Source organism: Trachurus japonicus, chromosome 4 (assembly GCF_045865225.1).
Source record: "Trachurus japonicus isolate A0001 chromosome 4, Traja_1.0".
In the NCBI taxonomy this organism is placed as follows: domain Eukaryota; kingdom Metazoa; phylum Chordata; class Actinopteri; order Carangiformes; family Carangidae; genus Trachurus; species Trachurus japonicus.
Genome location: NC_140910.1, coordinates 23,660,581 through 23,687,761, shown reverse-complemented (window position 1 = coordinate 23,687,761; position 27,181 = coordinate 23,660,581). Strand labels below are relative to the sequence as shown.

At 42.0% G+C, this 27,181-nt stretch overlaps 1 protein-coding gene across 2 annotated transcripts in view; it reads left to right on the top strand.

Annotated features, from left to right (window-relative positions):
- The first annotated feature begins 1,586 nt into the window (after window positions 1-1,586).
- The window catches only part of hmcn1 (hemicentin 1), an 82,061-nt gene continuing 56,466 nt past the window's right edge, over window positions 1,587-27,181 (top strand). For both annotated transcript variants that reach the window (XM_085774845.1, XM_085774844.1), the window contains exons 1-6: window positions 1,587-1,962; window positions 18,674-18,744; window positions 20,452-20,610; window positions 20,704-20,826; window positions 21,930-22,101; window positions 22,931-23,037. In XM_085774845.1, the coding sequence (XP_085630971.1) occupies window positions 1,707-1,962; window positions 18,674-18,744; window positions 20,452-20,610; window positions 20,704-20,826; window positions 21,930-22,101; window positions 22,931-23,037 (888 nt within the window). In that variant the 5' untranslated portion in view covers window positions 1,587-1,706. The remainder of the gene's footprint in view (window positions 1,963-18,673; window positions 18,745-20,451; window positions 20,611-20,703; window positions 20,827-21,929; window positions 22,102-22,930; window positions 23,038-27,181) is intronic.

The window sequence follows — 27,181 nt, the reverse complement described above, 5'->3', positions numbered from 1 at the left end:
ACACCCAGAAGCAACAGACATAACCTCCATAATGTATTCATTGATTTACCAATATGACATGGATACGTCAGTACAATATTGAACTTCATATCCTCACGTTTTCCTACATGTTTTATTTATCTCATATACATTGTTGCCCATAAAGTTGGAATAATTTAGTTTGCAGACACATTCCTCTTTTTATTCCTATTTACACACATCAGTTATCACCTTTAACCAGGTGCAATGATTACATACTGATTGCCAGTTATCCAGGTGAAACCAATCCATGCTTGTGGACAGTAGCTATGCCATGACGCATTGATCAGTGTCAGGGGTGGCCATACTCAACGTTAGTGACTGAATGACGTTTGAAAGAGTAATATTGGACATTATATATATATCATATGCATGAACCCCCCCCCCCCAAATATGTTAAACTGACCAAAGTTGAAAAACTGAAACAAAGGCCTAAATCCTATTGTTCAGTACCCCCAATTTTGTTAAATCCTGAATGCAGAGTTTGCAAAGGTTAATTAATTTCCACAGTGGTGTGTTTGGAAGAGATTTGTCAATAAAGTTTTGAGAATATATACATTTTATCTATCAAGAATAAATAACATTGTCACAATCATTTCATGAGAAGAGGTAAAAAAATGAAAAGAAAAAAGAATCCCACTTTATGGGAAACAGTGTATATTATAGTACAAAAATATGTTTTTTTCTTACATTTAATGTACATATTTAGCTTCCTTTTTCTTTGTCTACTTATCATTCGCTGGTCTCTACTGAGGGAGCAACTGTAACTGGAGATCAATAAGCTTTTCTTTTTTTTCTTTTTTTTGGAAATGAAGCGTGAGATCAGACTGCAACCGCTGGGTGGCGCTGCAGAACACAAAACCACTGGAGAGCTGCTTCTTCTGGATGATCCTCATCCTCTTGTACCAAGACTCAACTCTCTGAGACCATTTAAACCCTCATCAGTGTCTGAGCCATACAGTTCACTATGATGCATCATTAAATGACCTTGTGATAATGAACATGTGATGGGATGAGATCCCTCATCGCTGCTTTCATACCTGTGGGAGATGCAACAGGTGCGTAACTCAATCACTAATGACTGTAGATAATCTGATCATGGGAAACAGAAGAGCTGCAGCTGTTTGTATTTTTTTGTAATAACGCCTTTGTTGTGTAACGTGACTGAAGTAAATTTACGCACAGTCGCTCCAAGTAACCCAAAGCATCTCATCCAATCAGAGCCCTGCTATTCTGCATGGGGGTATTTTGCGCCTCGGAGACTTTGTGGCCAGCTGAGAGGTGGTCTTTGTATGACAGAGCTGAGCCTGAGCGAGCTCCGACTCCTGACTCTGCAGATCCAGCACACAGCACAGCACAGCACAGCAGGCTCTGCTGCAGCGACAGACAGGGACCTCAGAGGCTTCAGCTCGCACTGAGGTGAGAGGCTGCGACTTCTGTGCAAAGCAAACTATACCGAAGGCACCAAACAGAGGCACACGAAAAGTGCACTAAGAAAAAAAAAAAAAAAGCAACAAAGGATTTCTTTATTCTACTTCTCTGGCTTGGCTTTGCGCCCTTTGTTAAAAGTTTTTCAGTCCATTTTCAAGAGCCTGATGTCTCTGCCGTTAGCTGGAGATTCACCTTGAGGATCCGAGAAGAAAACACCACAGACACAAACTGCGTCTGAGAGGAGTCTTGGGTCTGAAATGGGCTCCAGACTGGTGTGGCTGGCCCTTGCGCTGTCAGTGGCGTTGTCCGCCGGCCAGGACGCAGGGACCGCGGCCACGAAGGAGGACATCCCGGAGGGCGCATCAACCCTGGCGTTCGTCTTTGATGTGACCGGCTCCATGTACGACGACTTGGTCCAGGTCATCGAGGGAGCGTCCAAGATTTTGGAGACATCCCTGAGCAGACCGCAGAGACCCCTGTATAACTTTGCCCTGGTTCCCTTCCATGACCCAGGTAACGCACAGCACACACACGGTGCCACACAGCGAGTGAAAGTCTCAGTCTGTGCTGGTCACTACTCTCTTATTGACTTTTCTCTCCTATACGCTCATTTGCTGTGACAATGCGTGCACGTGTTTTTGTGATTATTTGGGGGGTTTGCACGTTGCAGTGGAAAAACAAAAGCACACAGAAAAGTGAGAAATGTGATAGTTTGCTCACAATCCGCCCTTTGAGTGCCTAATGTCCCTCACACCTCCAGAGGAGGAACTCGGGGGGATTTCGTCTCAGCGCACAGATGTTCAGCCTGGCGGTCACTATCATTAGCATTCCGCCAGGGTTAGTGTGTGTGGCTTTAGGTTTGCAATGCAGCTTGATGATTATCATCACCCCTGTGCTCTCTCATTCTGGACAACTAATGTCTAGGCAATATACTGTATCATTGGGCTGTGTATAGCTAAAAGTAACCTGGGAGACCGTCTTATAAAAGTAGACCAATCCTCAATAATCATTAATGAAACAAATAATTCACATTATGTAGAAACTGAGTCTTCGTGGGCAGCACTCCAGTAGTCTGTCACAGCTATTCCATTACATTAAATGTTGAATAAGTTATCAGTATTTCTATTTACCATGAGAACCAAAGCTTTACAGAAGTTGACATTTGAATGGCCAGATGTTGTTTAGGGATTTTTTTTCTTGTTGTTTCTGTAATTACTATTTTCTGAGAGGGAGGGAGTCGGGGTCACTCACCTGCTTACAAAAACACCATCAAAGGCTGCTGTCATGCCATGATGTGGTGGTGGGGAGGTGAGGGGTGAGTTTGCGTACTGATCTGGAGGTGAGAAGTGGAAGGTGCCCACCTGCAAAAATGCTCATTCAACAGCGAGAGCAAGAGGACATGCTGCTGCTGTGTGCTGAGAGAGAGAGAGAGAGAGTGTGTGTGTGTGTGTGTGTGTGCGCAGCAAAGTGCTCTCCAGAAACACTTCTGTAGATCTTATAAATGTCAACAGAGACAGGTAGTGACAGAAATTAGACACGACCGAGGGAAAAATCTTTTTTTATGATACCACTTATCCCAATCATTTCTGGCCAAAGACTCACAGTTTTATAGGATTTGTGTAATGTCCTGCCAAAATACACTTTTAGAACATTTTACATGGACTGATCCTCTGCATTGCTTCAAGATATGTATGTTTGAAATCTACTCGGCTAAACCCCGAATTCACTCTGCAACCGTAGACACGAACTGATCCAAGAGATCTGAAAAAAGGAGAAAGAGATGAATAAGCAGAGGTGATCTGAGTGGCGAAGAGACAGATTCCTATTCCAGATGTTTGTTCTCCGTTGCTAAAATTTCAGCGCGTTACAAATTCTTATGAGGCACCACTCCTCAATCATCAATTCAATCCAGCATCTCTCTGCCTAGAATAATAATTATGTTAGGAAGAAAGGAAGAAATATGCTCAGTGTACACAAATGTAACAAATGATGAATTCATTATTGTGGGGCCTCGGGAGGGAAAGTAAATCTCAGATCATTAGCAGATGATAAAAGAGCTGTGATGCATTGTGCACTGGACGAAGTGATAGTGGTGAAAGAATACTGTGATTATAACTTGTATTTAACTCCAGAGCTCGGAGTATAAGTATCTGATTCCTCCCGTTCCTGTAAACTGAAACTGAAACAGAACCCCAGTGTTGACTTCCCTTTTTTTTTTTTTTTTACAAACTGCCTGTCTGTCTTCGTGTTTGTCCCCCTGACCGCCGGGTGACGTTCATTTGCTTCTTAAAAAGTTAACGAGGATGTCAGAATGTGTTCTCCGAGCGCCTCGGGGGGATAGAGGAATGATTAGCACAGCACACTTTGCAGACAGGGGGTAGCTGAACATTTCCCCAAATGTTGTTCTGCCCCTGTCGCTCCCTCTCTCACTTTTTGTCCCTCTCCAACAACATCCCAAACCCCTTGGAGAGAATCAGTTTTGTTATCATAAGGACTTTAATTTAGGCTTTGTTTCATTCTGACACACAGATCCATTTTTTTTCCTCCCCCCCACTTTCCATCCGACCCAGTACGATAACGCAGTCCCTGTTTGATTTGGCTCCTTTTGAATCAGAGGCCCCGGAGCTTCCCCCTTTATTTACACTGCAATCTGACACAGTAAACACTAGAGTGTGTGTTTGTGTATCTGCGTTTCTGCCGGCCTGTGTTGTGCACATGCCTGTCTGTGTGTGTGTGTGTGTGTGTGAAGCGAGAGTGTCAAGAGGATGCCTGGATATTGGGGTCAGGCTTGTGTGGGAAGATCAGTCAGGAAGCCCCCCCCACCCCCCACCTTTCCTCCATCCTGCAGGGAGAGAAAGAAAGAAAGCAAGAGGATACTTCACAAGTCATTTTACTGAGGCACAGGGGTTGTGTACTTAGCACTACGGTCTGAGAACACACCAATGAAACCGCGGAAGGCTTGAATTTCAGCTACCCCGTTGTGTTATCGTTTTATACCCCAGTGACTTTTGAAAATGGCTTTCGCTTCATGAGAGAAATGGCTCCGTGACAGGCAGCGTCCTGGACTGTTTGAGGAACAGCTGTGAACATGAACATCTCCTCCGCTGCAGCGACAGACCAGACGGTGATGAGTAATCTGTCATTAAGGAATCTGCAGTCTTTTTAGGCCGAGGAGGAGCTGAAGGTGTACAGCAAAACAGGCTCGCTCGGTCTTATGGAACATTTATTTGAGAGTTTATAGCCAAATAAACTTTATTTCACAACACTGCTGCCATTCCCAAGCCAGGAAATGTGGACTTTTATCCCAGGCCTAATGTCTGAACGTTCAGCTTTCCAATTAACCATGAATAAAGAAGCTCCGCAAAATGCGAACCAAATGCTTTCAGGAGTTGAACCGACGTTGTGTTGAATAAGATGCGAGTGCATGCGTGTGAAAATGTGTTTCCACTGTCTGCTTGGCTTCTGCCTTTCCTTCTTTAAGGCTCTGTCTGCTGACGTCCTTACACACACATGCTCATCCTTGTAAATACTACCTTGCTGTGAGAGGGCGTGTTTGTGTGTGTCTTGTATGTGCTTGTGTGAGTGTTTAATTGGCTGAGGTTGAGATGGGTCAGAGCCCAGTGCTGTGGGTCAGCGGGGGACCTCAAACAACTCGCCGTTCAGTACAGTCAGAGGGCATTAGGGTATAGTGACACTTTTATGTTGTGTTAGCTGTGCGCTTAGTGCGATGCCTTGAAATGGAGCAGTGACTATGAAGTTCACCTTCTGACTCACTGCTTTAATTTGAGAGTGTTTGCGTCCACATTAAATATAATCTGTCAAATTTTTCTTTTTAGATGCACCTTCTAATTTTAAGTGACAGAACAAAGGAGACTTGAACATAAACTCACATAATATAAACATATATAATCCCCCATATATTCAACATAGATTATGTACAGGTTGAATTATGTGCTGTAACATAATTGGGTTATTGCACATAAGGGTAGCATTGGATCATTAGGACTGAGGTCGGGTTACAGACTTGAGAAAACTTTCCCCTCCTTGGTTTTCTTATCTTTATGGAAGATGCAAACTGACTATAATGATATTTTCCTTATTGACTGCCATCGGCCATCGGAAAATACTGATGGCAGTGGCCGATGTTTATCTGCTATGTGGCATATTGTGGTGATGACTCGGAGGAGAAACCTTTTTTTCTTTAGCCCTCTGACGTCTCGGCAAAGTCATGTCCCCCCACGTGACTCTGCCGAGACGCCAGAGGGCTCGTGCATGTTCAATTTGTTAAAGTTAAGTGAGTGAAAATGTTTGTTTTTTTTGTGAGTAATGAAGATTTCTTTGTTTCCTTTACACAAAAGAGGAATAGACAACAGAGAAAAACTAACAACCAAACATTGGTACCAGCATCGACCAGGCCAAATTGTTATTTTAAACATCTGTATCAGTATTAGCCCAGAATTTTGCAATTGGTACATCCCTAATTTAAACCTGGTCTTCGTTTCAGTAGAGTTGCCTTGGTGAAGGCTGCATCCATGAACTGCAATGTCTTTTGGTTCAAGTCCGGCTTTCATTTGCCTTCTCTCTGACACCTCGCTCTCTGTTATCATTTTTTCTCTGCTGTCAAAACCTCTATTCAAAGCATAAAATACCTACAGTACTGATCTACTGAGTCAGAGTGTTGACAACATCCTCCTAACACCTTCTTCTGTATAAAAAAAGGCACAAGCCGACCTGAGACGGGCTTGTTGAGTAACATCAGCTTGTTCCTTTCAAGAACTGTTCATGTGTAAGATCTGGACGTTTCAAAATTCACTCCAGTTTCTGACATCTTGGCGTTCTCCTTCTGATTTATTGGTGTCTAGTGGCCTTTTTCCTGACAGTCCTCTTTAGTTCGGAGATGGACTGAGTCCCAGGGTGTGGAGGGTTTGGCGAGATAGCTTCTATCTCTCCAGCGTGATCAAAGACGCTCATCCCACAGCTCCCTTTGTTGGTGTTCAGTGTCCTTTTCCTACCATCCCATTTCCCCCTTTGTTTCTGTCTATCTAGAGCAGCAGTTATGTTGTCTGAATTGCCCCGCCCGTGTGAGATTACAAGGAGCCTGAGTTTAGCTGGACAGAGTCAATAATGATGCTATTAGGCAGGAATGCCAAAGGAGAGAGGTGGAGGTTGTGGAGAATTAGAGGAAGGGAGCAGAGTGTGGCCGGCTGCATTGTTTGTCTGCGTGTTTCATGTCCTAATAGACCTGCCCTGGAATATTAAAATAGCCTTTAATTTTTAGGGCTGTGCACACACCTTCTGAACTGCCCCCAGGTGCTCTTAGCACACAGCAGCGCATGTAGCTTTGTGTAATCAGGGGTCGTCCACCTTTCATCTTGCACATCGACATCTTTACAGATTCCAAGGCTAATTATGGATAAAGGATGTTGTTACTGTTTTAAGAAAAGCCACAGGTAGTTAGTTGACCCTCCGCTGCACCGGCTGACATGGATCCATTTGGGAATGAATGAACCATTCAAGAGGCATCAAAGGTTTCTGCTCCTCCTTCCTCTCTGACCATGTTAGGTCCTTTTTTTTTTCTTAACTCTAAGCTTTGGATTTGTTTTCCAACCTCTGGTGAATTCCGAGCCTTCTCCCGAGGTCCCGGGGGTTCACGTACCCCGGTTGTGACCTTCGGGGCTCTTTGACATGGCTGTCTGGGCTCTCGGTGATACCCTCTCGACCTTTCAGTGGCTGGTGTTTTGTTTGTGTAGCAGCGTGTTGTCCCATTTGAGGATGGAGATCTGAACACGGAACAGAAGTGAAAGATAAGACAAGAAGTCACACTGGAGGCATAAAAGATAAACAAACAAATGAAATGTAAGATGCAGTAAACGTCTGAAGACAGAGGAAGATGATTCATGTTGACATGTTTATTTATCACAGAGGAATCTGACTGCTATCAATGTCGGTGTATTTTCTCAGCTTGCATCATGTGTCAAAAATGAATTGTTGCTGCACGCCTGAGATGTGTTTTTCCTGTCCAGGGGCAGACATGTTTACCTGACCTATCCCTAACTCTTACCATGTGTCCACACAGCATAAGCAGCAGCCAGTCACTCCAAGTCCATTTACTTCGGAGAGCTGAGCACCCGAGGCGAGTCAGGTGATTTTGATAACAGCTGCCACTGGCCGCTTTTCTTTTTTTTGTTGTTGGTGGGGAGCAGCTCAGCTCTTGAAATGCTGTTCGTGCAGTTTGCTGTGTCCAATTCTGTGTTGTGACTACAGAACCAACACATTCAGAAATAAAATATAAAATTATGAATAACACATTGACCCATTTTTTTTTATGCCTCTCTACAACAAAGGTTTTGGCTCCAAACGGCTCTCTCAAACTCATTGCCCTAGAATCCAAGTGGATGGTTTCCAGCTGCTCACTGCCAGCTATACCAGCTGCAGACATGCCTACACTATGTTGTATGTCAGTATTTGCCAGTCAGCATTTTTTTTTATTTTTTTAGCTTTATTACTCATAATAATAAGCAGCAACCTCAGCTCTTTTACTGTTGCCCCTTCAACAAGGGCTTTCCTCAAACTAGTGTTTTTATAGTCAATTTGGACTCTACAGATTGATGTCTAGACAGTGTTATTAAGGAAACATTTTTCTGAAGGGATTTTTTTGCACAGATTCATTCAGTCATTGTTTTACATCATACTTTTGGTGTCTGGAGGACTCATTATGAGCGAATTAGATTTATGTCTATAGATACGGTGCCAAAGTTGAACATTCCCATGGTTTTGGTATGGCATGACCTCATGTTGGCTGTGTCTTCCAAGGTTTTTATTTTATTTTTTACTTTACTGTGTAAGCCGTTCATTTACACTTTAGTTGAAACACGTGTGTGTTTAGAGTCACATTTCATTGTTTACAGTCACAAGGAAGCATTTACTTGAGTTGGATTATTCTTTTAACACACACGGGGCTGTATGTGCAGGAGAACAGCTGGATAGCATCTATTGTTTGTATCTGTGTGTCCAAAAAAAGTATATTTTCTTTTGCTTGACTTGTTGTATTTTCATTATTCAGCTTATTTGTAGTGGATCAAATGATTGTGAAAAATATGAAAGAAGTCACTAATTATCCAATGATTTTAGTTCCTCTGGGTATTACAGAGCTTTATGGCATCTGTCAACTCTTTCTTTTAGTTTTCTTTCCAGACAGCATGCCGGGATAATCACAATGTACACTATATTTCTAGCACTAAATTATATATAAACAAAGTTAGCAACTAGATGGTGAACATCTTGAATCAGTAAGCCACTCTCAGCAGGAGGTGGAGACCAAAATAGAGCTAATACATATATAAATATGTGATATAAATGTTATTTGTCTAGAGATATTCTCCTAAATGGGTGTTAATGTTCCATAGCTGGATGTGTAAATAGCGCATTGTTTGCTGACACATTCCCCACAACAACTTTATAAGGTGTTAATATGTCAGTGTTGTGATTATAGCTTGTTATGCTGCCTCCAAGTGGCCAAAAACTGCTGCCTTAATTAAAATCCTTCTACCTGCCGAGCTTTATATTACACACAAGACCTTTCCGAGCAGGACATTGCATTCTTGTAAAATGTTAATGATCTTATCAGTGCAGGACCCCAGGTTCTCACATGTGAGCAAAGGTTTTTTAGTGACGGTATGTACTGTGTGCGCCACAGTGGACAAAGGCTTTATTTGGTGCAGTTGAATAGTTTTAACAGCAGGAATGTTGTTCTGTCAGAAAGATTGATTATTTAACATTGACTGTTCAGCTGGTTGGTGGCGAGCCAAGTCTCCGAGATGCTGTCTGTAAGTGTGCAAGAAACATTGTACCTCTGTGCCATTTGTTGTGCTGTGCTTCTCATTTCTCTCTTTCTCCACAACGCCCACGCCTGTTGTCCCCTCCAAACCCAGAGGAACCCGGTGTGTACTGCAGCAGCGCTGAATTATTTCCTGAAAGGCTCGACAACTGGTGACATGTTGCTACGTTTGCACCAGAAGAAAGGCCATAAATATACACAGAAGCAAGGAGTAGAAGTTGACATGCAATAACAAACCTGACATTGCAGCCTTTATGGTTTTTAAATGTGTCTGAACCTGACGAATGTTGAGGGAAACTGAATTACAGGCTGCAAGGCTGAAGGCCAGAGTCTCAGTGCCCTCTGCTGCTGCCCCTGCCTCTGGGGGGGCAGAGGACACTAGCCTTATGCGTTGGTTGAAGTTGTGTCTCATGAAGACCACTTTAGATTAGTATTTCCCACATTTGCAATGACATAACACTCCTTTCTTGTTCCAAAAATCCTTGTACAGACAGTAAATCATTGTCAATATCACACATTTGAGTGTGAAACCAAAGCTTATTTTGAAAAAAAAACGGTCATCGTCAGCTCAAAAGGCTAAAAAAAACCTTCCTTCCCATATACATACAGTAACTTGAATTTTGATATTCGCAACATACCTGAGGAGATGAGAGCGAGCTGCGAGAGGTCGAAAATCGCTGCCTCAGACATCTGAGTGTGCATTTGTGTGTGGTCGACAGTGCAGATCTGCTGCATCTGAGGTTTCCTCCGTCTGCTTCAACACGCACAATTAGAATTTCCTCAGTAAAACAAAAGAGGCACGCTGAACCAAAAAGCGCCGCCCAGTCACTTTTGAGCAGTCTGGGATTATTACACTGCCATCAGTCATAAAATGTGTGGTCATGAGCTATGCAGTCTTGTGGTTGTAATATTGAGGTTGTTGTCATTCATTTTTTCAAACCTTATACTTAACTTTTAGCGTAAATTAATATAATCCCTGCAATTAAAAAGGCCACATTTGATTCAAACGTAATTTTTTTTCTAAGAGTGAATCATATGATCAATCCTGTCCAACTCTCAGGGTTTTGGCTTTTATTTCTACAATGGAGACCATATGTAGAAACCTCAATGACAGCAGATTTCTCAGGAGGTTTTGCTGTCTGCGCTGGTCTTTGCTCTTTCAATCAGAGGTATTCAGAGATAAAACACCTGGTGCCTCTTAAGTCTCAGCTTTGTCTTTTTCATCCTCCTCTCCAGTCCTCCACCCTTCACATGTTGTCAAGGTAGTGAAATATGTAGTATTTGTATTACAGGTGAAGAGGGCGTTGCACAGCACAACCTATCTGGGGTCGGGTCAGTTTTGTAAGCAGTTTGGTTATATAAGATGTTGTTGTTGCAGGAGGCGTCACCAAGAGTTACGACCACGATTTGTTCGCTTTGGTGTTTCTTGACCGTTTGCCACCACGGGTGAAATTGATGAGGAGGTTAAGGAGGCTTGACCCAGAAACCCTGCTATCAATCAGTGTAGAATGAGTGCTGAGCAGAGAAAAGACAAGAAAAGTTCATCATAAAACAGACCAGAAGTCTCCCAAAGTTAATTGACACTGTGTTCATCCTCACTGCGTCTGGGTCAATGAGTTCTCAATTGAAAAAACTGGCATACGGCACCAAAATGCATCTGCAAAAAAAGTACTGTGTATGATAATCTTAACACAAACCAGATTTTAGCTTCTTGATTCATGATATTTCAGACTTGAATAGGAAAAAAAAAAAAGAGTCATAACTCCACGTGGCACCTGATCTCTCCCCAAGTCACAAAGTCAGTTTTATCTCTACAAGCCAAAATCAAACACCACCAACGTCTTTACAAACTGTGCAGCATATGAGGCTTTCTACACCCAACAGTCTTATATTAAGTAAGAACTACTTGAGTAAAAGTACATGTATCTCATCTTAAAATGACTAATGTAGAAGTTAAATCACCTTTTAGAATATTTGTCTTGAAGTATCTGATATTTGCTGTACTTAATCAAATGTTCAGTTTAATTAAGAGTTGAAAGTAAAAGTAAAAAAACTTTAACAACTTTAGTGTGGCTCCCTTATAGTAAAACATAATATTCAGAGTACCCTAACCTTCTTAAACATCAAATTTAAAGACTTTATCAGGACTTTCCAGGCACAATTTCCTCAAATTCAAGGATCAATTTAAGGACAGCGTATAATATACTTCTTCTTTGCTGCTTGGCAACAGACAGGTATTATAATTTCTCTCCTAACTGCAGATGTTTATCTGATAAAAACCGAGCATCATCATAAAGCCAGTCGACATACTGTAGTTATTCTTCTTAGTAGATGGGAATCTCTTGTCTTATTTTCAGCAATAAGTTATCCACTTACTTTAACCCTCTTCTTCCTTCCATATTGTCTACATTTTCCTCCCGTTGCTCGTATTCAGACAGGACGTCTAGGCCGTCGCCCAACCACAGAGACAGATTACGTTCAAGTCTCCCTTTTTATGTTTTTCCTGGTGACAACTAGACTAAAGGTTTTGGACGCTCACGTGTGACAGTGATTATGTGAATCATTATAGAAGAATTAGACATCTTTGTTGGGTCCACTGCGATCGTTGCTTCTGACGACGCTGTTCTCCTCACCAGATGGAAATGGAGCTTTGTAAAGCATTTGTTTCCAAGTTTAAGTTATCATACAGTTCTGTACTATTTCTGTGGTTTATGTTAGCATGTAGGGATAATATATAGATGGTTTATGTTGACAGATCTCTCCCTAAGTCTTTGGTCGACCACAATGGTTATTGGATATTCTGGGTTGAGTCAGAGCTGTATTTGAGCATGTCTCAGAGGTTTGCATTGAACATCATTATACACAATGAAATGAACAGTACATATGTGTTGCTTTTACTGACCAAAAACCATGAACTCATGTGCACAAGTAAATACACAGTTAAACATACATACACACAGGCAGGAGATTTTAATTCGCTGCAAGGTCGCCGTGTTTCTTTGGCTGCAAGAAGAGCCGCAAAACCACACATCCTCATAAATGACATCCATGAATTTACACACACACACTTACTTAATTAAGACTTCCACTCGGGTTGCATCTTCCTCTGTGTTCTGTCTGCGGCACCCGTTACCAGTCAGATAGATGACTGGTGGCTCAGAGCTGTCGTCTGCCTCTGGAACATGCTCGCCATCAGGCCATTCATCTGGGAGGAATTACACGGCTGCGTGTGGTGTGTGTGCATCAGTTGGGTCCCAGCATGTATGTGTGCGTGTAGGACTCTGTGTGATCATTTGAACTCATGAGTTCAATTAATAGAGATCAGTGGTTTTTGCGGCCCACCGTCCCGAGACACATCCAATTGGATCAAGCGAAGTGAAACAGGAGAGGCAGGGCCTCGGCTCACAGAGGTTAAACTGCCTGGTGGTCTGTCTCTCTTTTCTCAGGTTGTGGTGAGAATTTTCCATCACAACTTCAATTTGTGGTGGTTTTAAAATCAAGCTTGTTGTTAGCTCTGTTGCTGCAGGGTAAACCTCGGTCATTAGATGACAAGGCGAAGTCAGGCGGGGTAAAAGATGCAAGGGGGGAGTGGGGCGAGGAATAAAAGCAAGAAAGGAAACATAGAAGGAGACAAACTGTAATAAGAGATGGAAAGAAAAATATATAGAAGAAACCGAGGGGTAAAATAGGGAGACTTCAAAGCAGGAGGAGTCTGGGTTGTACAAAATGCAGATATAAACATGTCACTTCAATCCTTAATTACTGTAAAAGAGTGAGAGATTTGTAAAACAGACATCCACATGAAATATGATCTTCATTATGTTGACAGTTTGCTGACAGTCTTAAAGACAATACCTGACAACAGGTCTTACAGAAAAATGCATGTAAACCAGCCATCCTCTATCCATCTTAGTACAAATAGTTCCTCAAATGACTTTTCCCTGTGCTATATTCAAATATTTGGATGCTTTATTCTGCTACTCAGTTTTCATACTGGCTTGAGTCAGAAAAGAATAGTTAAAAGCTCATGAATGCAAAGGAAAAGTAAAAGAGCATGGTAAAAAAAAACATGAAAAGCAGTTTTTTAGATAATATGCTGTTTTGAATTTGGGGGGTTCGGTTTGTTAAAGGAGCGTAAATCTGAGTCAGTGCTGGTGTTGAGAGTTTGTTTATTCCACCTCCACAAGGAGCACATGGTAATATCCCTGACACCAGTAATAGATTATTATCCCATCAGAGGCACTAACCGCTTCCTCTCTGCTGCGCTGTCCCATCTGAAACAGGCAACACATATGAACTTGGTAAAAAGAAAAAGAAAAAAAAAAGCAGGAATCAATCTCATGAGTGAGTAATTTCCTGTTTGGGGAAATCTTTTAGGATGATTTCACCGCTGGTGTCTGAGCACAAAGGGCCAATTTGAGCTAATTTAATTAGTGGATTCAGATCAAAGGGGAAAGTAAAAAAACACAAAATGAAGGAATGAAATGTTAACAATGAATAATTAAGTCAATAAAGTGTGAATATTAATTTAACACTGCACATTGTTTTCTATAAAATAACAGTATGTGTGAACACTATTTAGACTGACAGCTGCTCATATTAAGATCATTACTAATCATTATTAAGATAAGTGTTGTTGACCTTTCACCTGCAGTGTATTTGCTTATGTTTGTGTTTGTGTATGTGTGTGTTACATGTCAAGGGTGTAATTGCACATGTGTTACCTCACGTACTTGTGTGTGTGTGTGTGTGTGTGTGTGTGTGTGTACAGTATGTGTGTGCAGACAAGTTTGCTCCTTTGTACGCGCCACAGTCCCGGACACTCTTCCTCACAGAGCTGCACTAATTGCGCCGTGTGCTGTTTCACATGTGTTTTCTCAGTGGGGCTGATTAAGTGAATTATGCCCCATAGCTGATGGTCAGGATGACAGCCGCTCTCATTCTGGCAGGTTTAAGCCTGAGTCAGCAGAATGACAGAAAAGCAGTGTGTGTGTGTTTATAGCCTCTGTTGCTGTTAAGTGCTGTAACAGCTTCTTGTTGTGTAACCTGTTTTTTTTTCTTTTTCTTTTCTTTTCTTTTTTTTTTGAATGGAGAAAACCACAGAGACTCATTTACCTGAACATTATTTTAGTAAATAACACATGGTTGTATCATAAAACAGCCCATTAAGGCAGTTTGAATAATAATACTGAACCATCCATCCATCCATCCATGCATTGTCTATACTGCTTATCTGCTGACGGTCAAGGGCGGGCTGCAGCCAATCCCAGGTGACATCACATGACTGACAAATAACTTTCACATTTGCACCTATGAGTACTTCAGAACTGCCACATAACCCAGTGTGTATGTCTTTGAACTGAGAGGGAACCCACAACTTGCTAACCTCCACACAGAAAAGCCTCAGGCCACCGGATTTGAACTGTGAGGCCACAGAAATAACCACTTCACCACGTGGCGGCGCCCCATGAATAAACCCGTGCCCTGTAAATAAAGGAAAAACAACACAACGCTTTGTGACTCTACTGTTGCTACTGTTGATGATGCAGGGGTTCTTCAGGTCACTCCTGGTCTGTATATTCACACAGCGTTTGGTTTCTAGATCTGTTTTTTGTTTTTTTCCAAACCAAAAAGTAATGGTGAGTCAGGAACATGCCGGTCTTTTTTTCTTTTTTTCTTCAGGAATGAATAAATTAAAAACAGGTTGTGAATGGTAGATGTAACCGCTGCCAGTGCTAACTAGGAGAAATCAAGCACAGAGCACATTAAAGAGCATAACTTTCCCAAACTGTCACACTCTGTCACGGCCATAACTTGTCGGTAATCCAGAGCAGAAGGATGACAATGGCTCTGTCAGTTGTCTGTATGTAGCAGCTTGTGAAACTCTTCTGTATTGCTGCCAGAAACTGAGAATTTATTTGGTTGGAAGACAGTGACGGCTGTGACCTTTCAACATGTTGGCCTTGGAATTCCTCGCTGCTGATGTTGTAAGGAAAGAGAAACTCACTCCACGGTGAATGCATGAGTGACTCCCTGCAAATTACTTAAAGCCCGAATGTCAGTGGAGGTGAAGCCGAGTTTGCCGTTGGACACTTGCCCAGTTTGTTCCATCCCATTAGAATTTCTGCGAGTGTTTAAGCCTGCACGTGATGTGCAGATGCATGCTTTCACAGACGGCATTACAGATGCATGCTGTAAGAATAGCAAGGTGGAGGCTGAAGTCATTTGTTCTCATTGTTTACCACCACCTCCCCCGAGCCCGACCCACTTGGGTCAACAGCTCACACTGCGAACAGATTAAGAAAACAGGATGAGATGAGATGCCAATTTCCTTTTTGACGTGTTTGTTTTGGGCAATTTCTCTCTTTTGTTGTTTCTTTCATCAGACTTTAGAGCATTCCTTCACTCTGACTTCACTCACTTGGCCTTGTTCGTGCCACTTAGGTGTTCCTTGTCATCACCGAGAAGCTATTTCCAATGTGGCAGCCAGAAGAGTGTGTTAAGATTTCCCTTATATAGCTGCTCACATGATGCGGACCAGCCATCCCATGTCCTCACACATGTTTTATTTCAACAATGGAGAAAGGTACATCAGAGGGATATTTTTTACTTCAAGATCGCAGTGTTTTCCAAAATGTGTATTCATCATTTTAAAAAAATATTTTCTGCTGTTTTGTGCGAGACATCTGCGACTCTCATGACCTTTTTGGAAAGTGCACCTCTGGCACCAACGGAGTAATGGTTTCCCCGTGCTTAACCAGTTTCGATGAGGTGCCAGTGGGCAAGGCACTGTGCCCTCAAACCCTGACTGCTGTGGTGATACTGATCCAGTCCAGTGGCACACAACACAAGCGCTTCCTCATGTGATAAAGGCATTTGAAAGAAAAGAAATAATAAACGGCAGTGATATTGTACCGTAATATGTCAAAGTCGAAGATCGTTACACTAGTAAACTTTGAATAGATTGATTTATTTCGTCTCTTACTGTGTAGAGGTCGCGACTATTAGCTCTGGTTTTCCACGGTGCCGATGCAAAGAGGGTGGCTGCGGTTTAGTGGCGCTGCAGCCAGAATAGTATAAAGAATACTTACAACAGCCATGGGAACTTCTCCCATAAGGAAAGAGATGTCAGCTTTTCCATCTCTGAAAAGTTTGGCTCCAGATCCATGTTCCGTTCAGAGCAGCCAGACACATTTCCATGTTAGTTTTGAAAAGCGTTTCTGATCGCCACAAATGTTCCTACACTCCACCTTGAGGATTTACAAGGATGCCAAAATCTGGGTCATTTGGAAAAAGACTTTTATCCTTTTGTATGTTATTATAGAAGTTGAAAGTGCTCGTGGAGTGCTTTTCAAGTAGAACTGTAAGGTGATGCTGGTTGTGAAGACAAGAGGCGAAATATACTCATGATTCCTCGCTGCACTGGGAGGTAAATTATGTCAAACTCAACAACCTTAAAGGCTTCACTCAACAGAAATTGCACAAGAGTGAAGAACAGAAAGTTCCCCACAATACTTGTGTTTAAGGAGTCTCAACACGCCACTAAACATCTAAATTTCTCATTTGGGTTCTGACCTTTAGACCAAATTTGAAGACTGTTGTAAAACAGTTTAAACTGTATCCTTTTCCAAAAGTCAGGGATCCTTTGTAATTGCCCTCTACTCAACAAGGGAACCCTTGTTTTCCAATCTGCTTGCATGTGCAGAACTGCAGTGTGTGTGTGTGTGTGTGTGTGTGTGTGTGTGTGTGTGTGTGTGTGTGTGTGTGTGTGTGTGTGTGTGTGTGTGTGTGTGTGTGTGTGTGCATATGTATGCGAGCCTACGTGTGTGTGCTTTTTGCAGCCCCTCATCAGGCTCATTCCTCAGCACAGCTGCAGTGGCTGAAGTCACACAGTTTGACTCAAGAAGGGGCTTAGCAGCTCATTAACGGACAGAACAAAGTAAGCTGAGAAACAGCAGTGACTACTAGCACTGGCAGAGCTGCAGAGCTCAGGCCGTGTTGTCACTGTGGGGTTGTTGGGGGGGGCTTTGCTTTGCTTTGCTTTCACTGAAATGACAAGTCTTTGTTCGGTAACCACTGAGGTTTGTCTGCGTCTACGACCAGAGCTGAGCTGGTCGGAGGAGTAATGAGTTGATCAGTCGATCGAAGCTCCGTCTGCAGCTGTTTTCAAACCAATCAGCCACTAAAGTAATCTTACATAAGTGTCAATGTACTTGCAAATGTGAGAATATGATGCTTTTCCTTGTTTCACACATTAATAAACTGAATATTTACTGTTTATATAGCTTAATGTCTGGGTTTGGGATAAAACACATTTGTGCTGGACTGTGAGATAACAAGCAGATTTAGGTTTTTGACAAAATAATGTATAAAAGTGAATAATTTGCAGATGACTAGATAATAAAGGTAAATGTCAGTTGCAGGTTTATATGAAACTTATATTGCATGTAATATCTGTGCATCCTGGAGGAGGGATCCATCCTCTGTTTCTGTCTTTTCCCCATGCAAGGGTTATATTGAGCTTTCTCCTTTTATCCCTTGGTGTAAAGATACAGAAGTGATTATGAATATTCCCAACTTGACATAATGGAGCCAGTTGAAGTCGTCGTGTCATTCTTGATATTTACTGTATATGTTCGTTTCTTCTGTTGGTTTACAGAGATCACAGTTGCACCACAAATGGCAGAGTGAGTAATTCTGGTGGAATGGTAACAGTGTCTGTTTCGACCAACCACCGAACGAAGCAGGACTGTTTCTGATTAGAGTCGGGATCAGTCACTCTGTCTCTTAGGAACCAAAATTGATATATATTTATAATCTGTAATTCGGCCACTGCAGTTTCTCTTAAACTTTTGCCCATTGTCTCTGTCTCACAAGCTTCATCAGTTGAGTTAGACTGAATCTTTTCCATGAACTAGACGATAACGGTTTTGATGCATCAGTGACTGAAGTGTTTCCAGAGCTCGGATTGTTTATCGGTGCAAAAACAGCTTCTGGCGTAAATGATGGTTGAATAGAAGAGAGAAGAAGTACAGACCTTCAAATAATCACCGTCGTCATGTCTCCCTTGTCGCTCCTTTTATGTTTTTCCTCCATCACTTGTCTCTCTGTATGTATCTTTCTCACATTTCGTTTTTTATCCTTTCCTTTCTCCGTTAGATAAATATATCCCCTTTCCGGAAATTCTCCTCAGCAGTTCATATTGTGACATTTTAATCTGGACATCCGTAAGCTTTTGCCAAAACTAATATTTGGCTCAACAGAAGAATTTAAGGAAACAAAAAAAAAGAAAAAGGAAAAATGCTTTCAGTTATTCATCAGATGCAGACTTGAGTGGAGCCTGTGGCCAGATTAATCACACAGCATCTTTCTGTCGTTCCTCTGCAGAGATTGGACCCGTAACAATCACAACAGACCCGAAGAAGTTCCAGTATGAGCTGAGGGAGCTGTACGTTCAGGTGGGTTCAGAGATCACATTCATCATCACGCCGAGGAAACGGCAGCTGAAGCCTGGACGCTGAGGGTCATATGGCCTTGATAAAAGCAGCAGACTATGGTCATGCCAGACGTCTGGGTAGGAATGTTTGTGAACTGATTAAGACGTTTTATCGGCATGATGAAAGAAAGGAACAATTAGATTTCCTGTTTCATGTTGATTTTCATCCTTTATATTATATCACTGCCATTTAAAGCCTTTCCTCATCTCATGTTTATTTTCCCGCTTGCGCCATTACAAACAAATGTATAAACAAAGACATGCGAGGGCTAGACAGCTCAACAGAGCGCTGCCAAGATCAGATTTTTGTGTAATCACTCAAACAGAGAGAGAGAGAGAGAGAGAGAGAGAGGCGGCTGTGCGGGAACCTACTTATGAAACACTGGAGTGAAACACAAAAAACTGCAAATCCAGTTCTCTTCAAGTTTAAGGATGACAGAGACACGGAGACAAGTCGCATTCAGAAATCTGTCCTTTGAAGAAAGATTTTGGCAAGTGTGTCTGCATCCTTGGCATGTCCTGCTGTTAATCTGATGTGTCAGTGTGTGTGTGTGTGTGTGTGTGTGTGTGTGTGTTGCGTGAAAGCGATCCAGTTCCCTCTCACTTGTTGCTTTCATTCCTGAGTCTGTTTTTCCTCCCGTCACCTCTTCACCTGTACAACCCCTGAAGAGGTTTTGGCCGGAGCGCCTGGAAAATGCTCTTCTGGATTGACATTTTTCGTGACATTGAATTTTTTTTTTTTCTGTCATGAATGTGGTTTTGTTAAAGGGAGGAGATGTTAGGCAACACTTCATATTTTTTAAGTCTGAAGAACAAAAGTGCACTGGGAGAAGGGAGTTATCAGTCTGAGTGTTTGGGGGCAATAGGTGAACGGGGGAGACAGAGGAGTCCTGTCTCTTCATCTTCCGCCCCCTCCGGTCTAAAATAGTGGGTCACTCCGTTCCAGATGTTACTCTTGGGGGGTTTTGCATCAAAGATGAGCTATTGAACCCCTCAGACAGACAGATGTGTTCCTATTGGGGTGCCATAGCAGACATTTCCTTTTGACCCCACCAGTCAGACAGAGAGAGAAGTAAATGAGAAAGAGAAGGTCCTTTGTTTATTGCCCTTGTCAGTATGATTAGGACAACGCTGTATTTTCACCCCTTTGTCTATTTTTAAGTTCATCAGATGTCATCAATCCCCTTGAGATCAAGATTTCAGAGTTGTTTTCGAGGTAAATTCATGCAAAACCACTGATGCGTGTTGCCGTCGGGGGCAGTTTTTCAGAAAGCAGTCTCTGCATTTGCCTCAAAAACAACTTATTATCTCATAGCGTGGTGAATGTGCAGGTCACAGCTTGTCCACCAGAGCGTTTTGGAGTTGTGGGATTGTGTATTCAATGAGTTTGATGAGGGAAACCAAGAAATCCCATTAGCCTCTGTAGCGTAGCTCTGAGCAGCTCGCGGCTCTGCTCCGCCGTTCTAAAAACAGCTTGCACCGACAATTAAAGGTAATGAACCTACTCCTAAAACTATAGGGCTTATGGCAATGGGCCAATTTGCCAAGATGTTGAACTATCCCTTTAAACGCAACTGTTAGTAGCATGTCAAATGTTTCTTGGATGGATGAAGAGTGTGTGGACATGTGTATGAACACCATTTGCTGATGATACCCCGGTCTTTCTCAGGGTGGGGGCGACTGTCCAGAGATGAGCATTGGAGCCATTAAGATTGCTCTGGAGATTTCCCTGCCCGGCTCGTACATTTACGTCTTCACCGACGCTCGCTCTAAAGATTACAGGCTGACCCATGAAGTCCTGCAGCTCATTCAGCAGAAGCAGTCACAGGTTTAAAGATTTTTTTTTTTCATTTTAATCATGTTTATTAATAGGATTTAAGATAAAGGGATGACATTTTTATACATGTGTGTGTGTGTGTAGGTGGTGTTTGTGCTGACAGGCGACTGTGATGACAGGAGTCACATCGGCTACAAGGTGTACGAGGAGATCGCCTCCACCAGCTCCGGGCAGGTTTTCCATCTAGACAAGAAGCAGGTCAATGAGGTAAGAGCTTCACTGAACAGAGGTCTCCTGCTTCTCTTCATGTACGTTTTCTCATTTCAAACTCAGAAGAAAAACCGGCCTTGTTTCAAAAAACTCACTTTTGGTCACAGCATTCACATCATTTCAACTCAAGGCCGGATTTTCCCTCCAAGCTTTGTAAATTTAATTTAACAGTAGAAGGTTTTACAACCTCTCGTGTCTTTAGCTGTGCCCACGTTCAAGTCTGGACTCCAGATCAAATGTGCAGGAAACATTTAATTGATTGATGCATACCGTCGCTCTTTTTAACCTTTCCAAGAAATGTAAATCAGCAGTCTCGGGCTGGGCGGTGAGTCAAAACTTGAGAGTTTGAACAGTGTTGCTGTTTTATTGCTCTAAGGTAAGATTCTTTGCAAGGGAGGAAAGGAATCTAGATTTCGATCATTTTTTATGTGAGAATCTTTTGCTGTTTCTCCCTCTTTTTACTAGTTCTGCATTCCTTTGTCTCCGTTGTTCACATATCTCACTGTTTTCGCTTTTTCACAGGAAAAATATCTGCAGTTTAATACAAATAAACACTTCTTAAACCTGGCAAGATGGTGGATTAGAAATGTTATTAACTGCTTTTGAGAAACAAAATCTTGGTCTGTTTGCAGTACTGATGTTACAGAATAATGTTTAACTCAAAAATGATATATTGGTGTAAGAAAAGAACAGCTGGATAAAAAATTTACCATAAATCAAGAAAAAAAACACATTTTTCGTAGCATGTCTGTGCTTTCAAGTCAAATTATTTATTTTTCTCCCTGCACTCAAATGCACTCAATGACTTTTTGAGATGAATGTACCTGATCAGGTCCTAAATGGCCGCTCCTTCTTATATTCTAATGTGGAGAGTGTGTGAGTCTCACACAGTAGCAGTGGGATTCTCCATAGGGACCGGGGGAGGAAACAGGGGGCAGCACACGGGGGGATTGTTAGAAACTTCCTGCACATGTTGAGGGGATGACCTTGGATGTAGCTGAGGGGGTAAATGTGTGCATCGGTGTGTGTGTGTGTGTGTGTGTGTGTGCATTATAAATGATGTGTGATTCCTGCATTCTTTACATATCCTGTTCCTGTAGGTCCTTAAATGGGTGGAGGAGGCCGTGCAGTCGTCCAAGGTCCACCTGCTGTCCACCGATCACTTCAGTGCGCTCAGCAACACTTGGCAGATGCCCTTTGACCCCAGCCTGAAGGAAGTCACCGTGGCCCTCAGCGGCCTAGCACCTGTCATTGAGATAAAAAACCCAGAGGGTAGGTGAAGTGTCACACAATTTATCAACACAACTGTGAATTTGAATCCAGAAATATATCTATTGTTGCTAATGTAGGTGTTTAAAAAGGAGAAATTGATAAATGGGTGGGAAATACAGATGTTTCAATGAATGTCACAAGGAGTCACTGATTAATGTGATGAGTATGAAGATTTTTTTAATTTCTCATGTGTTTTTTTTCACATGGAAAAGGAAAGACCATTGAAAATTGCTGACCAGTTGCATTATTTTTAAGGATAATGGTGCAAGGGTAGGGATAATGCAGTGTCAGGATGCTTTCAGTGCAGCTCAAGTGTAAAATCAAGCATTAAAATGAATCATAACACCCAACATGAACTCCAGGTTTTGCTGTCAGCCTCATGCAGTAGAGTAAACTTTAGAAATTAAGAACCAGAAATCTTTTTCTAGACTGTTTTGAGTTCGGGATGGACTGAACTCGCGCAGGAAGAACACAAGATTTTGAGGAAGAAGATGAAATAGTTAAGAAATGCTCTGAAGAAACAGTAGACATGTCTTGTATGGTACAGAACAGGTCGAGATAAATTGACTCAGTATAGTCACAGTGGTAATTATTTCATTGAACTGGAGCGATTCCAGGCTTATCTGGGGTCCACACATTTAACACATGATTCATACACTTACTGTATGTTGGTTCGTCCTCAAACGATATTGTGCATCGCATCCTTATAACTTACACCAGTATCTTATCTGTAACTTGCAGCAATGCATCAACAAGTGCTAATGATGAATTTGCATCAGAGGTACAGAAAAAGTGAATAAGTGTCTATTTGTTCATGTCTGACCTCCAGGTAAGATTGTGGGGAAGAGTGACGGCCTGACCGAGCTCCTGCACATTCCCAACTCTGCCAAAGTGGTCAACATCAAGGACCCGCACCCTGGGATGTGGACTATCAAGGTAAACAATTCATACTCTACCTGGAAAATGTGGTGTCTTCTAACAATTCCTAGAACGGAGGTGTCTCAGTGACTTAGTGCAAGTAAGTTCAATAGTACAACCTTGAAAGTAGGCCACAACTCACGCCCCAGGAGGGAGCTGTGTCCCTTTGACTGCAGTAATATATCATCATGTTCAGGTACAGTGATATGTAATCAATTTAACACGCATGTTGCCTGGTGGAAGCATCTCTCTGCAAACAAAAACATTATCAGAGACACATTTGAGACTTGAGACAGTATCAGTAGATGAAGATATCGTATGTTCAAGTTCACTGTTGTCAACACCAACCTGTTACATTTTTGTTTGGGCACCAACACTGCTGCTGCTGCTGCTGCTGCTGCTGTTGTTTTCCCTGTTGTGGAGTTGAAGCCGTTGGCACCCTGCTGCCAAGCAGGCCACACATCTGACTGGGCCCACGCTGCCAATTCCAGATGTTGGGGGAAACAACAAGCATTTTTACCTGAGTGATTTGTTGAAGAGGCCACCGGTGGCCCCTGTATTCTCTGCAGACCCCCTCCGAGATCCTTTCCCTCATCTCATCTCTGTTACGCGTTAGCTCCCAATTGATTTATGGGGAAAGCAGATTGGATGAGAAACTGTGTCATCGCTGCAAATCTTTTTCACAGTTGTGAGAAGATGAGGACATGAGGATGTATGCTGAGTGTTTTTTAACATATGTTGAATGTAGAGTGAACTTTTCGCTTAACGTCATATTTCATTCACATCATAAACTCTCGTACATGTTACATTTGTTTTTTGTTTTTTCACAAAATCGAAAATCGATTGAAATATTTAATCAGAATTAATTGCATGAGTGTCCATCGTTGGTCCAGATTTTTGTGCCTTGAAGGGATATTTTTGATGTGTTTTATACTTGCCTTATGAACATGTAACTTCATTTTACATGAACCAAAAACAGTGATAAGTATTGTCCAGAAACCCTCAGAGGCCTCAATGCATGTAGCATAAAAAAAGATATGCTCAAATAATAAATAACCTGACGCCGCCATCCGGGTGGTGACTGTTAGCGGAGAAGTCGTTTCTGGAAGCTGATTCAAACTATGGGTCGGGTTGAAGGCCAATGTAACAGAACTTCATCACGCTTCACAAAAAAATAGTGTTATTCAAAGGAATTTGCATTAACGGTTCATTATCGCGTTATGGTGACAGCCCTAATTACTTGTAAATCCATGCCTCTTCTTTTCCTGCCTTTTCATGCCTTTCTAATCCCCTTTTGGGAGGCACTAATGACATTATTTGCCTTTTTGGAGTGACTGCAACATGCAAACTTTTACACGAAGATACCGAGGTCTGAATGAGTTTGTTGATTTCTTGTAACTTGGATGTAACATGTGTTTGTTTTTCCGCTGAGGTTGGTTTACTGTATCTGATAAAATGCGGCCTCCTCAGCTGTGTCTGTACTTAACCTGCGGGTTAATCTCATGCTGGGCTCCGTCATGTATCACCCACATACGAAGCCTTTTCTCTGTTCACACAGGAAAAGAAGAAAAACTGGCCCCAAAGTACTGCCCTTACTTTTCCATGCACTCGTTCAGTTTGTCATTGATTCTTTGCATCGGATTAAATTGGCTGCGTAACACCATTTTCTCTATGAGGCACTTTTAAAATTAAACTTTGTTATAAAAAATGCTCCGTGGTGAATAGTTCTGCATCGCTCAGTTTGATTAATTTCTGCTAAAACACCACATCAGCAGGTTTTCTCTGAGCTCTGTGCTTCAGGGTCTCAGCCAATGTGGTGACCTGTTTCACAGAGCTCATAGAAGTGATGAGGGACATTAAACAGACATAAAGAGAGTCATTGCATCCTCCTCCTGTCTTATTCCTGTCCTGCGTTTGCCTCCTGCTGTGCTCTCTCCCCTCCCTCAGTCTGTCTTCTTTAATCTCTCTCTGTCACTAACAGTATCTTCTATCCTCATGCATCTTCCTCCCAACACATTTACTCCTCAAATTCTCTCCCTCGGAGAAGCACAACAGGATTTGCTGTTCTCTTTCTCTCTGGTCCCACTACAGTACGTCTTGTTTTTCCCATTTCTCCATTTGGACGCTGCCGTTTCCACTCTCGGTCCCTCCGCCACACTCTCTCTCTTTCTCTCTCTGGCTTTCAGACTAAAAATATCTCCTCTTCATTCGTAGCTGTGTTTCCCAGGACATGCAGAGAAATGTGGATAAATACTTTATGGGGGAGTTTGCTGTTCTGCCATGCTGGTTTTCAGTAACACTAATGGCCCATGACACCCTTGTGTATGACCCAGGCCATAGATTGTGTGTGAAAAGGAATTTAATCCTTTTTAATCTGCCTTTAATTGGATATTGTGGCGGTGGAGAAGGTGGGTTCACTCCACTATCACCCCCTGCTCCTTCACTTTTACCCAGACTTCTTGCTACTTCTTTACACCCTTACTGTGTGCTGCTTAAATGTATGTGTGAATGAACAGAGGTGTCGGTTCCCAACACGCTCGTGCAGATAGATAGATAGATAGATAGATAGATAGATAGATAGATAGATAGATAGATAGATAGATAGATAGATAGATAGATAGATAGATAGATAGATAGATAGATAGATAGATAGATAGATAGATAGATAGATAGATAGATAGATAGATAGATAGATAGATAGATAGATAGATATTGATCCCAAGCTGGGAAATTACAGTGCAGCAGCAGCATTACACAGACACACAGTGACGATAACAACATATAGTATAAGAATATAAAGAATAAGATTATAAAAAACAAACTATACATAATAAAATAGCAAAATATAAAGAACAAACTATACATAATAAAATCTCGTGATCACGTTATTACACATTGACACTTTATTACGTTGTTGTGAGGACGTTGAAGTATGTTCGAGCCATCCAGGTGAGATATGTTAGCGCTGCGGTGACCTCAGCAATGATGAGCGCATTTGAGCTTCACTCTGAGTTTTATAGCCCATGATGACAGTTTAGGAAGGTTGTAATTTGAAAAGCATGCAATGAGCTCAAAGAGGAAGACCAGCGGGGGTGATCTGGTCCTATTCTTTGTGTGTCTGCTTTTTTTCTGTTTCACTGTTTCCTAAGCTACTCTCTGTCTCTCTCCCTCTGGCACACACATTTTGCTCTCCCTATAAAGTATCATTAAACAGAACACAACCAAATCAATAAATTGTGTAATTGAAATGACGGTGAGAAGAAGCAGAACAGTATTTTCAAGGGACCAAGAGCAACATGGATTTAAAGGCGCTTTCTTCTATTAAAAAAAAGACTGAATGCTCTTGAGCCTTCGTCTGCCTCACCTCGACAGTCTTCAACTTTTCCTAGATAACCACAACCTGAATACTAAGCCTGTCTAACCACTCATCATTTAAACTATTTCATAAATATCTGTATCTCATCTTAGACACAAAAGAGTTTGACACAGTGTGACTCTACGACCAGGGCGGGTTCGAGTCTGGGTGGGTGTGAAACTGGGAAATGAGTGACTTTAATGACAGGGAGTCTTCTTTCTTTCTTTCTTTCTTTTTTTTTTTTGGTAAGAGCTTGACCTTTAAAGGACCTCTCCCCTAATTATGGCCTCATTTACAACTAACTAAAGACCCGGGATCATCCTATGGCAGCCATTAGGGCAGGTTTGATGGCAGCAACATGTATTGTGTTTAATGATGGCAGACATTAGCATTTAGGGCTGCGGTGGATTCCCTTTGTCCCGGTGTTACCTCATTGTTTAAACAATTTCACGTCTAGCTTAACTATTGTTATCTGTCTGCCCTGGTTGGTAGGTTTTTTTTCTCTCCTCTGGGGAAACTGAAGTTTTTGTCAGGTAGAACCTAGTCAAATACTGTAAATCCAGCCAATCTCTGTGATTTCATGCAATTGCAAATGATAGTTTATGTTTGCATGCCTCGGTGTGCATTGTGACTCAATGTCTGTGACACCTCCAAAGTGTTTAACCCAAGGTGAGGAGTTTCCACCTCTTGCTAACCTATACTTCACTGCAATTACTCTGTCTCTATTTGTGCAACGCTTCAAAAGAACTCCGCACAACCATGACCGCACGCGCCATTAGCTGCTCTCTGATTATCGCTGTTTGTTTA